At 36.0% G+C, this 18,373-nt stretch overlaps 1 protein-coding gene across 2 annotated transcripts in view; it reads right to left on the reverse strand.

The window, feature by feature from the left end:
- ZPLD1 (zona pellucida like domain containing 1) overlaps positions 1 to 18,146 on the reverse strand; it is a 43,531-nt gene extending 25,385 nt beyond the window's left edge. The window contains exons 1-4 of one of the 2 annotated variants that reach the window (XM_003261762.3): positions 18,026 to 18,146; positions 16,213 to 16,319; positions 14,606 to 14,719; positions 117 to 337 (exon numbers count right to left, since the gene is read on the reverse strand). In XM_003261762.3, coding sequence (XP_003261810.1) covers positions 117 to 337; positions 14,606 to 14,711 — 327 coding nt within the window. In that variant the 5' untranslated portion in view covers positions 14,712 to 14,719; positions 16,213 to 16,319; positions 18,026 to 18,146. The remainder of the gene's footprint in view (positions 1 to 116; positions 338 to 14,605; positions 14,720 to 16,212; positions 16,320 to 18,025) is intronic. The other variant, XM_030801887.1, reaches the window with a different exon arrangement.
- Between the last annotated feature and the right edge of the window lie 227 nt (positions 18,147 to 18,373).

Here is an 18,373-nt window from a genome sequence, read left to right on the forward strand (position 1 = left end):
GATTTGTTAAATTTTTTTTTTCTTGAGAGATAGATTGGGCTTCTTATTCTTTCATGAAATGGGGAGATTTTTATTTATGACCCCAGACCTAGCACACAATGTCACACTAATCTTACCACCAAGTTGTTTCCGCAGCCCTCCAAGGTGCTGAGATTGATGATAAAAATGACCACTGCTGGAAAGGTGTTGTTATTGACGAACCCTCTGCAGTGGGAGTCCCCATGCCTTCCATTCAGTGCCAGATCTGTTTCCGAATAACCCGAGAAAAGTACCGTGCAAAAATTAATCTTCATCGTAATGGCCTGCACTCCACAATAGACACTGATGTCTCTTTCAGCTGAAATAAAAATATATAGAAAACAAACATAAGTCAGAAAAGCAAAAAGATAAATAACATTAACATCCCACTGATATATTTATTCATCTCCTTTATCTGTTTAACTCATTTTTATATTTGATATACCATAATCCAATGTGCCAGCTATTAAGTAAAGTAGACAAGAAAAATAGCCTTTTATTTAGTTATTTAAGGAGAGATCTTTGAGTGTAGAGACTACAGTTCACCTCTGTTTCCTTGTGCTTGATGTCCAGTGGATGTACATTAAGTGTTGATCAAGTATCGCCAAATGACCAGAGAATTGAGTGGAAACCAATCAGGTTACTGAGGAAATTCAGAACTAGAGCAACTGGATTATTCAGATCACCTGTCAAGAGTAGTGAAAATCACTACAAATGATGCACTTTCCCAAGTATAAGGAGAAAGCAGTTGAAATCCACCCTAAACCAAATTGTCAAGCACTTTGGTATTTGGTAACCCATCTTACGGGTTGTATAAATAAAAGCCATCCAGCAGAATTCAGTTTTATTTTGCCGAAATTAAATCACACTAGAGAGAAAGGGAATGAAAAATAGTGTTGATATTATGAACAAAAATGCCCAGCTCACTGTAAGAAAATTTTGCCAATGACTATGCATGCCTCAGTAAAAAAAAAAAAAAAAAAAAGATCTAAACATGGAAATGTAAAGCACAATTTGCATGGCTCTCCATGACTCCATGGGTTATCTCTGATGGGGTCTAGTCCATGTCTATAGGAGTGAACACACACACACACACACACACACACACGGTCTTCATATCTCTATTTAGTTATTTTTCTACATGTAGTGTAGAAAATGTATAAAGGAAATGGGGAGAGTGGCTGGTAGGTCATTCCCTAGTGGTAGATTATTTTATATTCGTCAGTTTTGGTAATTGCTATAGGTTGAATTATGTCCCCCCAAAAAAACATATGCTGAAGCCCTAACCCTCAGTACCTTAGGCATTATTTGGAAATAGGTTGTTGCAGATTAAATTAGGTAAGATGAGGTAATACTGGGGTAGAATGAACCTGTAATTCAATATGACTGGTGTCCTTATGAAAGAAACATCTAATGAAGAGACAGAGACACTGGGAGAGACCATGAGAAGGCAGAGGATTGGAGTGATGCATCTACAAGCCCAGGCACACCCAAGGTTGCTGCCAAACCACTGGAAGCTAGGAAGAGACAAGAAAGTATTCTTCCCAGACTTTCAGAGGGAGCATGGCCCTGCCTGGAGTTTGAACTTCTGGCATCCAGAAGTGTGAGGCAATGAATTTCTGTGTTTTAAATCACCCCAGAACACAAGTTTCTGTTGTCTCAAATCACATCGTTTGTGGTACTTTGTTACAGCAGCCCTAGAAAACTAAGAGAGTGACTTTACCATTTTTTATCACCCTGTTATACCAATTAGATAAAGAGCCTGAAACAAGTCTCAAGTTTTCAACATGTAGAAACAAACAAAAACTGATTATGCTTTTTTCAATGGGGAAATGATCTTGATTGTTCAAAAGAGGAAAACCAAACAAAATAACACATATTTTTGGTGAATGATGGCATGTTCACCTAAGTAGTATGTAAATTTCATTCAAGGTTTTTAGCATAGAATTAACTTGCATAAATAATTCAGTCCTAATTTAACAGTAGAAATGTTCAATAGCATTATCTCTTTAGAGTGTTTATTCTATATACATACTGGGCTTTTTTTCTAGCAAAGTGAGTCATATTTGGGGAATGTGAATAAGCAATATGGAAATGTCTATGTTTTGTAGTAAGTTTAAACTCATTAAAATTACCTATAAAGAAAGATGAAAAATCTTTTTCATGGCCAAAAGGCAAAAGGCTAGGTGTTATAGGAAAATCGATGCAATATTTCCTTTGTTGGTGGAAAAATAATGAATTAATTATGAAGTATACTTTGCCAACCTAGAAAATAATAAACACCACTTAAAATTAAGGGGCTATCTCCATAGCCTTCAGCAACATTAACTATTTAAATGCAAAGATAATTTTTAAATGATACTTTTTTCTAAAATAGTAGTTTATTTTAATAAATGTTTATGAGTATCTATGAAGTGTATCTCAAATCTACTGATTTTTCTCTATCTACATGCTATTCCTTTGCTCATGCCATCATTATCTCTCCCCTGAAATATTGCACTAGCTTCCTAACTGGTTCCTTTATTTCCAGTCTTAATGTCCTTCAATTAGTACAGCCATTAATATATTAATCCAGTCATGCCATCCTCATGCTCAGATTTTCAACAGCTACTTTTTCACATAGGCCAAAAGCCCAAATCTTGAACTAGGTGCTCAAGTCTCTCCATAATCTGTTACCTGCCTACCTCTGCATGCTCCTCCCTCTCTCTCTCTTCTATCAACCTTGCTTCCTAAATTTAAATCTGAACATTTTTCATGTCTTTAAATGCATCACCTTGAGTGATAGAAACCAGAAAAGTAGTTACCTCCTGGGGTGGAATTGCCTACAATAGGAGCATGAGAACAATTGGGGGAAAGATAAAAATGTTCTCTATCTTGATTTGGGTGGAGGGTATATAAGTATAAACATGTGTTAACATTTCAAGCAGTACCCTGAAGATTGGCACATCTTATTATATGTAAATTATTCCTCACTAAAGTACTGTGGGCATTTTTGGAAGCACAATACAGGAACACACACAAAGTACGTGTATCAGAGCTCTTTCTTCTGTTTGGAATGCTCCGCCTACCCCAAAGCTTTGCCTAAGTAACTCCTACTCATTCTTCGGGTTTCACATTTTATTTACCCAAATACTTGACCTGATCCCAAGTCTAAGGTATGCCACTCTGTTTTATGCTGTTGTATTGCCTTAGGATCATATATGGGTTTGTATATTTTTCTTAATAAACTGTAAGTCCTATAGGCGGAAAGGTTTTATATTAACCAATGTACTCCAGTGAGTAATTAGCTAATTAATCATATAAGGTACTGGAGCAACAGAGTGCACTGAGGATTCAAAACATAGTGGTCATATTCCCAAGCACAGGAGTCCTCTCTTATCTTCTAGGGATACATTCCAGGACTCCCAGTGGGTGCCTGAAACCACAGATTATAATGAAACTTATATATAGTATGTTCTTTCCTATACATACATACCTATGATAAAGTTGATTTTATAAATTAGACACAGTAAGAAATTAACAATAATGCTAATAATTATTATGAGTAAAGTATTATTAAGTAAAATCAGGATTACTTGAGAACAGCAATGCAATGTTGAGACAGTCAATCTGATAACCAAGATGGCTCCTCAGTGACTAGTAGATAATGTACCATGGATAAGCTGGACAAAGGGATGACTCACATCCTGGGCAGGATGGAGCTGAATAGCATGAGATTTCTTTACACTACTCATAAGGGCATACAATTTAAAATGTGTGAATTGTTTATTTATGGTTTCCACTTAGTATTTTCTGAACACAGTTGACTGCAGTTAACTGAAACTATGAAAATGAAACTGCAGATAAAGGGAACTCCTGTATATTACAGTCCATTAGAGGAGACAGACACATTAGCGTGACCCACATTGACAGAAAGATTGCGTGGAGAGCTATGGAGTAGCGTAGAAGGCCAACTTTGCCCAGACCAGCTGGTTAGGAATGGCTTCCTGGAGAAGATGGCATTAGCTCAGTCTTGAAGTATCAGTAGGAGTTAGCTAGATAGAGGAGTGGAAATTTTATAACACAGAGGGGACAAATGTGAATAATGAAATATGCTCAGGCTGGCTGGGAGCCAGGTAGTTCCCATCCATTTGTAATTAAAATGCAAAGGAGGAAATAGCAGGCAATGAGGACATGTGTTAGACACAGGTGAGATCGCAGGGAACCTTTATATATAAAATGGCCTAAGATACCATCTACCTGAATGTCAAATCAAATCCTCAGCTGTTAGAGAGTTCACTACAACTTCACTTTATGCTTGGTGAAATAGAACAAGTATCACTGCACTCCTTGATATACCATAAATATACCAAAGTGAATACCTATTAATGAATATGTCACAAAAGAGAGGTATCATTCTTCTTAACATAAACCAACTAAAGACCAGTTTCCTCAGCTCTGTTTAAGGGGATTAATTAATGCTTAGAATATCTTAACAAATGGCAAATTATTACTGTGACCAGATGTAGTGCTCTTTTCTGTTTTCTTATAACCAATTTGTAACTCCTGCAATGAAACTGAATTTGCTACAAGCTTATCCCACTTTAAGATATGATGACAAACTAAAGGCTTTCTGCAGTGTAAGAAAAGAGATCTGTCCAAATCTTTCCTAACCCAGTTTTCTAAGGACTTTTCACTGTTGTCAGAGAAACACATTCTTTTCCTGATTGTAGGTACTAAAGACATCCATTCAGCACAACTTTACCATTTGTGAGGCTTTGAGGAGGAAAAAAGAAGGATACCTCAAGTTGCCAAAGGGCAATTTCTGCCAAAAGGAGAGAGAGTTTTTTCAGAGTTACTGAATAACAGTTGCTCTCAACAGCTACATTTTTTAAGTTTACTGTCCAATCCCTGGCCTGAATTATGATGTTCAAGACTACTAAACAACCTAATGAGTAGATATCTTTAGGGGTTTGATTTTTAATGTTTTATGTTTAAAGATACTAAGTATGTCAAATGGCAGGCCTGAAGACAGAGTTTATGTGCAGTTACATTGCCAAAACAGCAATGTTTTTTCCCCTTATCTTAATCAAGCTAAGCTTTTCATAGAAATTAACAATAATTGAATATTCAATTGAATAGGGTAAAATAATGTTATGTACTCTGTCGTCCATCTATCAGGCAATGGTTTTATGTATCTCAGATTTTCTAAAATTTTGCAAATTTTAAATATCCTGTCATATTGTCAGCCATCTGTCTCTCTGTGTATAAAATGTGTCCTGATTTGAGGTTCATAGAATGTGGTTACTATATAAATGGAAGTAAAGAAGGTATGGATCCAGTTCTATATATACGAATAAGGATTCATTCAACTTCTTTACCCCCAATAAAGTTCTATTCCTAGAACATTTAATTACACCTTGTCCTTTACACACAATTACTGAAAATATATTTGCATGTATTATTTACATATCTAATAATACATCTAACTTTTTTCTTGTTTTAACAATTTTATACTCAACTTGCTTAAATCTAACAGCATTTAATTGAGGCTAATGGTGAGGCTTTTGATAGACTGCATCATTTTCAGATCATCTCAATACCATCGGAGCCTTCATTTCCCTTCACTAGCATCAGAATGCTTAATATTTTCCAGTTATTTTATAGAATAATGAGTACAGATTAATAAATTATTCAAAGAATTTGCACACATGTATTCTGCAATACAAAGATGGCAACACTCCAAAATTTGGCTGTAGGCTGGTACTCAGCACTGTAGTGCAATGACTCAAGATATTTCTTCATCATTGATCTGAAAAAGTAAACATCTGTATGAAAAGAAATTCTGGAGTTCAGTGTATACTGTAAAAGAAAAAGGATGGGGAGGCTGGGTGTGGTGGCTCACGTTTGTAATCCCAGCACTTAGGAAGGCCAAAGTGGGTGGATCACGAGGTCAAGAGATCGAGACCATCCTGGCCAACATGGTGAAACCTCATCTCTACTAAAAATACAAAAATTAGCCAGGTGTGGTCGCGCATGTCTGTAATCCCAGCTACTTGGGAGGCTGAGGCATGAGAATTGCTTGAACCCAGGAGGCAGAGGTTGCAGTGAGCCAAGAGTGTGCCACTGCACTCCAGCCTGGCGACAGAGCGAGACTCTGTCTCAAAGGAAAAAAAAAAAAAGATGAGATGCACAAGAATCAAGCATGAAAAATCAGTACCATAAATTTTCTACTAGTCTAGAGGCAATTGGTTTTATTTATTTTCAAGATCTAAACTACATGCCACTTCATATCAACAACGTGTTTCAGGAAAGCATTTATTGTGTACATATCATGTGCCAGTCTCTGTGCTAGACTTTGAGATAACAACATTAACAAAAGACCCCATTTCTTTAAGGAACTTACTAAATAAAGAAGACAGAAGAAAAGTAAGCAATTACAATACAGCCTGATAATGATATACTAGAGATTTGTAAACAACATTATAAACAACCTTGTCTTGGTAGCAAAGAGGTGTTTGAAAGGGATTGTTAGGAAGAAATGAAATAGTTCCAACTGGTTAGATTCTATAAGGAAGTGATTAGAAGACTGCATGGAGAAAAAGGGATGTCACTGATGTGTAGGTTTCTAGCTTTGATGAGTGGGTGGATTATGCTCTAAGATAAAAAAAATTCAGGGAGAAAGATGATAAGCTCAGTTTTTGAAAGGCTGATTTACATATGAGACATTCAAGCAGAAATGTACAGCAGATAGTTGGAAATATGAGTCTAATATTTGGGGACAGAAAACAAGAAATACAAATTTGAGAATTACCAAATACTCAGTATATCAATAATAATAGTAATAGCTGAAATTACCAATGAGAGTATTCAGATAAGAAGAGAAATAAAACAGAAAAATAATTTCAAAGCTGACCTTTAATGAGCCTTTCTGTAATTTTCCCAATGGAGTGTAATCATCCCCTCATGTTCTATCCTATCTCACTTTAACTGTGGGTCTACTGTCTCACTTACATTATATCTGAGAGTGGATATTTACTGTCCTGTTAAATTATAAACTAATAGAGTGTTCTGGGTTTTCCTAGAGTATATAACAAATACTCAGCAAATATTTATTAAAATACATTTATTTCAATGGTGTGTAAGTCTTTAATATCAAGTTCCAACATTTACAAACAAAATATGTGTACAGTTGATGTGGGTTCATCTTGAATGTTCATCTATCTGTATTCTGCCAACTGCCTGAGATGATGCCTCTGTTTTCAGAGTTTTCAATGAACATCAAAATCCTTCATGTCTAACTTCAAATTGAGAAAATGCAACTCATTAAATAATATAAAATTAATTGATTATTGCAATTTATTTGTATTTTATCTCTTTAAGTGTATTAGCCTTGGTGACTAGTTATCTTACCCCATTAAAAATGAATTTTTAACAGTGATAGGTTTGTTGATACCTATTACTATTAATAGCAAGCAAGTGCACGATGGCCAGCTCGGGCTAGTGTAAATACTGTGTGGTTTTGTAACAACATAAAGCTAGTAGACCATCATGGGTACCATGTTCTAACCAGCACTTCTTATACTTTACTGTGCAGATGAATCACCAAAGAATCTTATAAAAATGCAGATTCTGATTCAGTAGATCTGAGCTGGGGCCTGAGTTTCTGCATTTCTTACAAGCTTCCAGGTGATGCTGATGTTACAACTTCTCAGTCAATTCAGGTGCTAAGTCACAGCTTTGTATTTTGACTGGACAGAAGATAGCTCATAGGTGGATTTCACCTGGTGAGTTTAAGCCTCCTACCAAATATCGATTTGTCTGATTTACATGCTTTCAAGAGAGAAAAGTTTGGCTGTAAAAGGGATGGGAGGGAGAGAGACAAGAATCATGAAGGAGTTAGAACTGCATCTGACTCCCTTTCTCGTCTGAAGAACTGACTGGTTTTGAATCTCAATGATAGAAGGCTCATAAAATACTCTGTAAGGCTGAATCTAAGTAAGCCTCCTTTAGTGCTCCAGTGGCAATGTGTGAAACAAAATTGGGAACAGGATCAGCCTCTTCTCTTACCCCCATCTCTGTCTCATTTTGTAAACCATAGCAGTTTAATACCCGGAGGAAGCAGAGCAGCCCACAACAAAAGGCAGCTACGCCAAGCGGGGCAGTGTTTTCATAAAAAAGCATTTCTGGCGGTGGTGCCTGTAGCACTGTGGTCAAGGAGTCCAGAGCAAAGAACCTAAGTGGATCTTTCCTGAGCATGTGTGACATGCAGTCTTGGGGAATCAGAAGCAACTGGAGAGGACAGGGGTACAGTGGCTAGTCTACAGTGAGCAGGCAGGAGGCGCTGTACAGTTCAGATGCAGAGATTCCTGTGAATATCATTACATTAGTATTGATGTACTGGTTTGTATGTACTTAAAAGTAGTATTGGTTTAAAACTGATAGTATAAACAGCAATCTGTTCAATATAGTGGGAGGAACATTTTCTGTATGCTACAGAGTGCTTTGTGGCATGGTAGAAAATCTCACCTGAAAATAATTTACATTCTGGGCTCCAATAAATATTCCAATATTAATTTATACCATCTTTGTAGACCATAATAATAATTTATATATCAGTTCTGCTTTTATCTGTAAAACGAGAGTGGTGATATTTGGTACTACATGGGCTTACAAATTGCCTAGAGAACAGATGCTACATATGTTGTTTTAATTCATTTTTGAAAGTTAAAATTTGCTCTTACCAAGTTTTTATATAAGATTGAGGTTTTGGTGCTAAAAGAGCTAGAAGTCCTAAAGGGGTATTGATATTTCATCTACACGAAATACCAACAGCTGATGAAGAACTTAAAGTGGATTAGGAATTGAAGTTTCCTCTGTATATTGAACAGGTTTTGTGCCGCCTCAGTTTTTCATCACAACATCTGTTTCTCGTTAGCAAATGCAAGCTGTTGTTTCCAGTGCTCTAGGAAATTCATATGCAGTCTGAGGCAAACTTTGCAGACTTATAATCACACTTGCTGCTCCACATTCTTTGGAACCAGAAAAGTTTGGTCATCTTTTTCAGGCAGAAAAAAAAGCAAATGGGTTTTATTTATAAAAACAGAAAAAGTGAAAATTCATGCAATGAAGAACGCTGTTATTAAAATATGGGAGAATATGGACCCTGAATTACTCATTGAACTTGCTAATTGCTATTTTCTCCACTGCATTTTATCATTGTAAATTAATCAGAATGTGATCAGCAATAGCTGCCTGGATCTGTTCTTCGGCCTCATCTGTTGTAGTAATTGCAGTCACAGGTGCAAAGTGGAAAGCAGGCATCCTCTTGACAGCTTGGAGACCAAAGCACTACCACTAAAAAGTAGGAATAAAGGAGAATTGGGCTTTCCTTTCTACACAGAGAACCAGAACATATTCCCTGGGATAACTATTCCACTAACCTCTCTTACTTTGTCTTTGGGCACAGAAAAATGCCATGGTTAAGCAAAGCCTAACACAAAATTAGTCAGTTCATTTTACTGAACTCACTCATGAATTCTATTGATTAAATAATTGATTCTCAATTTTACCTCCTGTGGAACACTTGTGTTCATTGAATATTAAAATATTAAAAATATTACCAAATAAAAGATTTCCTTAGTCAAGCAGGTCTTGAAAAGACTAAACAAATTCCCCTAACACATGACTTTTCAGATCCTTAGACGTGGCAATTTCCATTGAGAATCTCCATACATACATCATTTTTAAAACTTACTATTCAAATTTCATTTTTAGACATCATTGTTTGATGGAAAGAATCCTAGTTTTATATCTCTATTTTGCAGATTTGCAATATTTAACAAATTTATATCCTCAGTTTTCCTACTGTAAAGGGGGTATTTAAAAAGATTTTGTAAGTTTACTGTAAGAAATGAAAGAATTCTGTGAGGTGCCTGGTACTCAAAACATGGAACTTATTGCTTGTTTCCTTATTAGTATTATTTACACATAATGTTACGAAACACTGACTCATATTCAGCTTCCCATGACTACTTAGTTCACCAGAAGACAGTGTCAAGCCATAAAGTTTCTTGTGCTATAAGGCCATTTCTCTCCTTGGATGTGCCTTTATCATTAAAGATTTCTTTAGAGGCCAGAAAGTTTAGCCTCATCCTCATATACTTCCAAAGAAGGGGGGCTGGCTTCACAAAATATACACCAGTCACAAAGGCCAAGTATATTCATCTGTATGTTTTACTTTAACCAAATAATTCCTTGGTACTCTAAATTCAACTATACTTTGAGTTTTATTCTAGAATCATCACAACTGTAATTTTAGTGGTTCATGAGTCTGCTTTTTGCTATTAGCTTGGATAACCAAGAGTTAACCACCTCTAAAATTAAATGGCATTCCTTTAAATTTAAATGAATTAGACCATGGTGCGTCTCTTGGCCCCAGGATAAATGCCATGGAAATTAAAGAAAATAGTTCTAATGTCATGAAACAGCAAAGGTCAGATAGGGTGAGATGATTACTCTCATCATTATTAACATTGCTTTGCATTTAGATAGTCCCTTTCCTTTGCCAGACTCATTCTCATTCCATCCCATTGCTTAGGCTCTGAGCAGCTTGTGGAGCTCCTGATGACATCAAGGGTGATCATGATGTGGAAGAGATACTGACAGTCAAGAGGGCAGTAAGCAATTAATCTTTAGGCTTTATTTGCTCACTCTGATATTTTTGCAAACAACCTCCAAAAAAATGGGTTAAATAATACCCATCTAAATACAGTCTCCCCTGGGACTTCAGCGTTATTTAGATTTTATTAACATTTGTGTTATTAAAATACAAATTTAGTGTTTTTTAAATACAAATTTTAAAATTGTAACTGTGTGTGTGTGTGTGTGTTTATGGGTGTATGTGTTTATGAATATACATCTGGAAAGTTTGGGTGTTTGTTGCCTAACCCAGATAATACCTAAAGTGCTGATGTGTGTAAGAAAAAATACAAACAAAACAAAAATAAAATTGAAAATAGAGGAAGAGACTTCTCCCTCCCTTTTTCTGACAGCATTTACTTTAGAAAACTTGTAATTAGAAGTACTTTCTCCTCTCTTTTAAGTGTGTATTAATCCACTTGAAAACTAGATAGGATTCTTGTAAGCTTTATGACCCAGGAATGTCTTTCTCAAGGATCTGAGAGCCATCTCTTTGAAATGTAAACATCAAGGGAGATGGTAGCCTTATGTCCCTGTTTCTGCGCTTAGGGTAGGAGCCTAATTTTGATGTGAGCCTTGCTCCAAATTGCAAAATTACCTCCTGTCATAAAGATATGGGAAGTTACTTTTTCCTCTGGATAAAACAAATCAGCTAACACAGATGGTCACCCTACTTACCAGGTAAAGTGAGGATTCATATGTGTGACAAATGGTCCTGTCAAGTCCTCTTACTTGAGGACTAGTTATTGTCTATATTGAAAACATATGTAATGAGTTGTCTCTGCTTGGCTATATAAATGGGCGAGGTTTCTTTCTGTTTTTGTAATCTCTTACTGATTACCTGTGATGTGCATCACATTCTGGTTTAATGCTTATTTAATGATAAAAGTGTTTTTTATTTCTCTACTACCTAGGCAGAGAGGATTTCTAGGTTGGGAGAAGATTCTGTTTTTAGTTATATTTCCGCAACAAATAATTGTGCTTTTAATTGGAATAATTGGCTCAAGAAAATGATAGAATACACTATCAGTTGTTCTTAACCATAAATGTACATTAGATTCATCTGCAGGGTTTAAGATACAGATTCCCAAGACCCCATTCAGAGATTCTAACATCACTTATTTGAGGTGAAACAGATTGAGTCCCACTTTTAACAACTAACCCATATGATTTTGATACAGGTGGTCAGTAGATGCCATTGTAAACAGACTTTTTAACATGATTTTTTAAAAATTCACCATATGATAAATACTTCGTTTTCCTGTCATAGTTATTTCACAGCTCTTTAACATATCTTATCCACCTTTACAAGTATATAACTACCACACCAGTCAGATCTTCTCTGTTGAGCAATCATTTTATTACTTGGCCTTCTTATCCATCCATAACAGGGTCATGGCTTGATGAGACCCTCATCTCTCTGATGAGAGCCACTGCTTCCCACTACACTGAGGGAGTGAACACAATTAGTGTCTCTCGCCTTCTCCAACTGTGTCTTTATCTCCCCTTCTCTCTTAAATCAAACAAACAGCTACTACTTTTCCAAGGTTAACTCCTTCATCTGTACCACTGATTGCTTCGGTATTTTCTTTTCTCATTTCATCAATTGTTCTTTATTAGAATTTCCATTTTTTTAATACTCCCCTTTACTCATGTATGCTCAGGCCTCTATAGTCCCAGGAACTGATTTCAACTCCTGCCTCAGGTTGCTCCTTTCTTTTGTTTCAATTCCTGGCTCAGGTTGCTCCTTTTTTTTTTTTTTTTTTCCAACCACGAAACTTATCTAAATCGTAGTCTATTTTCATACTTTTTATTTTCCTACTCCCTACTCATTGCTTATCCACTGCACAGGGAATCAACTCTCATACAGCAATCTTCAGTTTTGATCTCTCTTCTCAGACCCAGGTCCATATTTCCTACTACTGAATAGAAAGAAACTGCCACTATATATTCTGAAAATGCCTCAAGCCCATTATTTCCAAACTTGAACTTCCTTTCTAAAACATGCAAGTGTCCTGTGTTTTTCTTGTCAATTAACAGCATCAACATCCAACTGTTCCAGTTAAAAACGCCCTTTAATCTTCTCTTTCTCACCTCCCAAATCAAATCAATTCTCCATTTCTGCTGAGTCTACCACAAAAATATCTCTTAATAACTGTCCCCTTGTAGTGCTTCCACTGCCACTGCCTTCAGGATATTTCTCTCTGCCTCTAATCTATTCTAACTTGATTCTATCTTGCACACTTCTCCTAATGTCTCTTCCTAAAGCAAAATGTGACCACATCAAATCTCTTAAAAAGTATGTTTAAAAAGACTCAGTGACTTTTGATTGCATTCAAAATTAAGAGAAAACACTTTTATTACACTACATAACACACGTTCTCGCCAAAATAATTGTACTTGAATTTACTTAAACTTCTAGCTCTCATTGGTTTACGAGATAGACAGGAAAGAGGAGCCTGTTCAATGACAACTGAGAGTTGCAGTTGGCCAAATCCGGTGTCAGAACTCTACAAGACAAATGACCAAACTGCTCAAAGAGATAAACAGCATTTTGTAAAAGCAAAGGACAGAGGAGAACTGTTATAAAACAAAATGAAATAAAAGATATATCAACAAATACTCTATGTGAAGATTTTAGAGGCAACTTGGCTGAATTTAATGATATTAGGAAATTACTGTTGGGCTTATTAGACGTATACGTAAAGATAATGATTTTTAAGTTCTTTTCCATCACATATAAACACCAAAGCATGAATAATACATTTATTTTATATATGCCAGAGATGGGAGTGGTAAGGGCAAAGATCAAACAAAATTTATAAATGTTAATAATTGATAATGCTAGATAATCAATATGCGTGCTCTTTCTACTAACCTCTACTTTTGTATATATTTGAAATTTTCCATAATAATAAATGTAAAAAAAGCTCATTTTTGATATTCAAAGCCATTAACAACTCTGCTTTAGCATACTTTTCTCGAATTCCTTTGGTCATTCCCACCATGACCTTCATATTTTACTAACAAACCAAGTGCTTACATCCTAGGTCTAAGTTCATGAAGACATTCAGACAATTTCTGATGTAGGCTCTGTTGTAGAAATCGCACTTTATCTACGTAACTACCTACTGATTGCTCTATGCAGGTTTGCTGTTTCATAGCATGCTCCAAACACAGGAGGACTGGCAGGTTTTGAGAATGTAAACCACGGCCAAAGAGATTCCATTTGCATGGCAGGCTTGGAAAAGTGTTTCGAATTATCTAATATTTATTTTGTAAATGTTGAACTGTGGTTCCATTACTTTAGCTAATATAAAATGATGAATACCTAGGTAAAACCTTGAGTAACTTCTCATTGGGTGCAGGTTTTAGAAACCTGTGGGACATGCCCATCAATGTTGCCAAATCTCGTATTTGTCATAATGTTGATGGGTTTCTGTGAAATTCATTCTGAAGCTCACCTGTGTACTTTGGTGGTAATCATCATTTCATTGAAATAGCATTTTTTTGTATTGCACAATATTTCACAATCATTTTCTTAAGATTATTCCTAAATAAATATATTAGCATTTAAGAGCAGTTTTTTAAAGTCTGAATTAATTTATGAGAAAAAAAGACAAAAATTTTTAATGAAATTAGTCTCTCCCAATTTTTTACACAGTAGGCAATATTTTTCATATCTGTGAGCAGCCATTATAATAATATTAACTATGATGAACACTTTGTATGTTAATATGGATGTAAATTACAGCTCCAGAAAAATGACTTATCATTTGCCATTTGTTAATATCCACTTAATGTAAAGAGATAGCCCCCTGTTCTTCATATATATTTAAATGACTTGCTCTTCAAATATAATCACTCTTCCAGAAGCAATTAGAGAATAGATTAGGCTTACACTTACCAGGAAATCTACTGTGGAGGTTGGCATCACAGTTGTAGCCGTTGAACTGAGCAGACCCTGGAAGCACTCTAATTGTTAGAAGCAGCAGCAACCATATTTGTTCCATTGCAAAACCTGGAAAAGAGATATCTATCATGTGGACACTCCCACTTACTCCTTCACTCCTACTTACTGGAAAAACTGAGGCTGATCTTAGCTCACTGCTGAATAAGCAGTCTACATCCATGCAGCCAAAGCTCACAAAATAACTGAGGATTATCGGTAGTAAAGGCAGATATTTGGGTTATAACATTTCAATATTGTTTTCATCGTTGCCTTCTGTTGGCTAAGGGTGATGAAGCTAGATTTTCACAGTAGAAGAGCTAAGGTATAAATCATAAAGTTTACAAAAGGAAAATTCTTTATTATGCATAGGAAGAACTTAAACCAAGTATCTAGCAGATTGGAATAGCATAACTAGGCAGACTAACTAATTTGGAGATGAGTCTACTTTTTATAATACCAACAAATATATAGTCAGAGGAATTTAAATGTTGAATACTTGATTCTAAGAGGAATCTCAATAATCTTAATGACCAAATAACAACTTTCCCTCAACAGAAAAAAATTTCCCCCAACAGAAGAATTCCAGACTACTGCCACTTTTCAAAATCAATGGTTTGTGTGTCATTTTCTTAGGAAACATAGTAATAAAGCAAAAGGAAGAACAGGAAAATACTCTGTGTGTGAACAACATTGCAGTTCCTCCCACGACTGCTCCTTGGTGGGTATTAAGGACTGATACAGACATAAGAAAACATTGAATTCTCAGAATAAGAATTTTTAAAATATGTCAGTGTGGGTTGAACAGTTAAATAGAAATGGACTTTAATACTTAAACACCAGTCAGTCTTGTGTTTAATAATTCTTTTTCCTGGATGCCCATTCATTGGCTTGATAGAGTTAAAATATCTTTCAGGAATACCTAACTTATTCTCAGGGCATAGTTTGTACACTGAAAAGAATCTTTTGGGTTGGTGGTTTTGGTCTATGCATAAAAAGCAAAAAGAAAATAAAATTGCAAATGGTTTACTCAAATAATTTAGTGCATTTTAAAAGCTTGGGTTTTGGAGGGAAAATGGTGTTTTAGCTGTCCTTAAAGATCTGCCCTTAGATAATTAATCAAGTCTTTAGGAAAAGGAAGGAAACACATCTTGCTTTTGAATCATCATTTCAGAATAACAAGTTTACAGTGAATAAAGTCACTTTGGTGAGGATGTGGGAAAGAAAGGCATGCTTACTCTCAAAAATAGACTGAAAACAATATTAATTCAGCAGGCACTTCCTTCCTTTGGCACTATCACATAGTACTCAGGCACAGATCTAAAGACTTTGGAGAGAACAGCTGTATGCCTAGTTAGTTCTGATTGCCTGTGACAGTCCATACGCAAAAGACTCACACCAGTGGCTGACCCAGACCCTAGGCGCTCTTGGCCATACCTGTGCCATCATTATCTAGCTCCTCAAGATACTTCAAATAGAATAAGACAGTCTTGCTCTTTTGGAGTCTTTGGAGGACACTAGAAAAGAAAGAAGCCTGAATAAGCAATACACTCCACTGCACCCACATTTATTCCACGACCCACCACTTCCTTCTCATGATGGGTCCCAAGAACTCCTGGAAGACATTGGAAACTCTAGACCCACACTGTTGTCCCCAACATAGAGGTGTATCCTAAGAAATTACAGAATCAGGAATTTAAGTTGGTGAGTTACTTTGTGGTTCTGAAATGCTTTCTAGCTACTATATTTTTTCACAGGAGAAAATAACATTTATTGAATGTACACTTTGCACAAAGAAGGCACTTTGTGCCAGATAACTTTCCTATAGCTGCTCATTTACGTTTTTTATAATGATGGGTGAGGTTACAATTATTACTACATGTACAGAGAAAAGAATGAGTCTCAGGAGGTTTAAATGACATGAAAATGAAGTGGAAGAACTAGAATTCAACCCTAAGTCTTTCTGATAGTAAAGTTTGTTGAACAAGCTACCTAAATTTCATCTGTTATTAAATTTAAGATTTTCTTTATTGCCATTTATCATCAGCTGTTTTCTTTAGCTTTTTACTTTGTGTATCTTTTAATAGATCTGTTCATTTATAATGAGTAAACAATTTTTATGTAATTAATACAATTTTCTTTATAGATATATTTTATAATGGGGCTTTATGAGAAATAAAATTATTTTTAAAAAAGAGACAGACTTGTTTATTTCTCATTGTGAAAACAGCAAAAAAATTATTGTTAACTAAACTACACCCATTTGTGTTGACCAAAAATAAATGAAAAACTCATGTTAATTGAAACAGCTCACTGAGAACAAGTAGTAAACTCTTAGCCTTAAAGATTTAAATCACATCTCAGGTTGTCCCAAAAAGGCATGACACTATCCTACTCTCTTTAACAAAACCTACAGCACTTTCATAGTGATTAATACCCTAACCATTTTTTAATGAATAAGAGGTGGAAGTAGAAGGCAGCTTTCTGTAACAGAAACTATATTGATTTTTATGGTAGCAGGTATAGATTCAGATAAATCCCTTCTCAGCCATTCTCTAGATTTGTCATTTAAAAATCAAGATAATGGCCGGGCGCAGTGGCTCACGCCTGTAATCCCAGCACTCTGGGAGGCCGAGGCGGGCGGATCATGAGGTCAGGAGATCGAGACCATCCTGGCTAATATGGTGAAACACCATCTCTAGTAAAAATACAAAAAATTAGCCGGGCCTGGTGGCGGGAGCCTGTAGTCCCAGCTACTTTGGAGGCTGAGGCAGGAGAATGGGGTGAACCCAGGAGGCGGAGCTTACAGTGAGCTGAGATCGCGCCACTGCACTCCAGCCTGGGCTACAGAGCAAGACTCCGTCTCAGAAAAAAAAAAAAAAAAAATCAAGATGATGATCATAGACTTTACAAAGTATAAGTGCATAAAGAATAGTATAGTTTGGACATACAGAAGGCATTGAAAGCTTAGTTTCAAGGCCACCACATATTGATGTGCAGGTTGTACCCTCCACAAGGGCATCTAATGCAGGAAAACAATGTCTAGGTCTGAACTTCTTTGGACTAGCCATGTACTCTAGAGCTAAGCTACAAAACAAAGTGTCTCATGGGCTAGTGACATCCCTAATTGGTTGAATCTCTATTTGAGTCACAATGATATTTATGCTGATCTGTGTTTTAATATTAAGGCACATTGGGCAAGGAATTTTAAAAGGACACCCATATCTCTTATAAAGGCAGTATCTCCATTTTGAATCTCTATACTCTTGGCAGGGCTTACGAAATTTTCAAGCCTTCTGGAGGTTCTTTATAGTTCAACTACAAGTTAAAACAAACTGATGAAATATTATCTTGCAAATTTCCCATCCTCAACCTTACCTTCATCATTTCCCCTGCACATGGAAAACCTGAGCATCATCTTGCCATAGCAAGCTTGGAGATGCTATTTTAGCACAGTCCCTAAATACTTTTCTGAAATTGAATTGTATGGGATTGGGGGTTTATGTTAACACCCTTTACATTCCTCAAAAACATATCATCCTGGCTGCTCAGTCTCCCTAGATCTTAGACAGGTGCAATTCCAGACGTGTGTATTTTAGCTCTGATCTGGTTATAAAGGTTTAGTGGAGTTTCTTTTCAGAATGTAGAACCTGATTCCTGTGGTTTACTCTGGAATAATCTAAGGTGCTTGCTGCCCCACTGTGGCTCCAGCAAACTCTTGACAGA

The sequence above is a fragment of the Nomascus leucogenys genome, chromosome 21 (genome assembly GCF_006542625.1).
Source record: "Nomascus leucogenys isolate Asia chromosome 21, Asia_NLE_v1, whole genome shotgun sequence".
Classification (NCBI taxonomy): Eukaryota; Metazoa; Chordata; class Mammalia; order Primates; family Hylobatidae; genus Nomascus; species Nomascus leucogenys.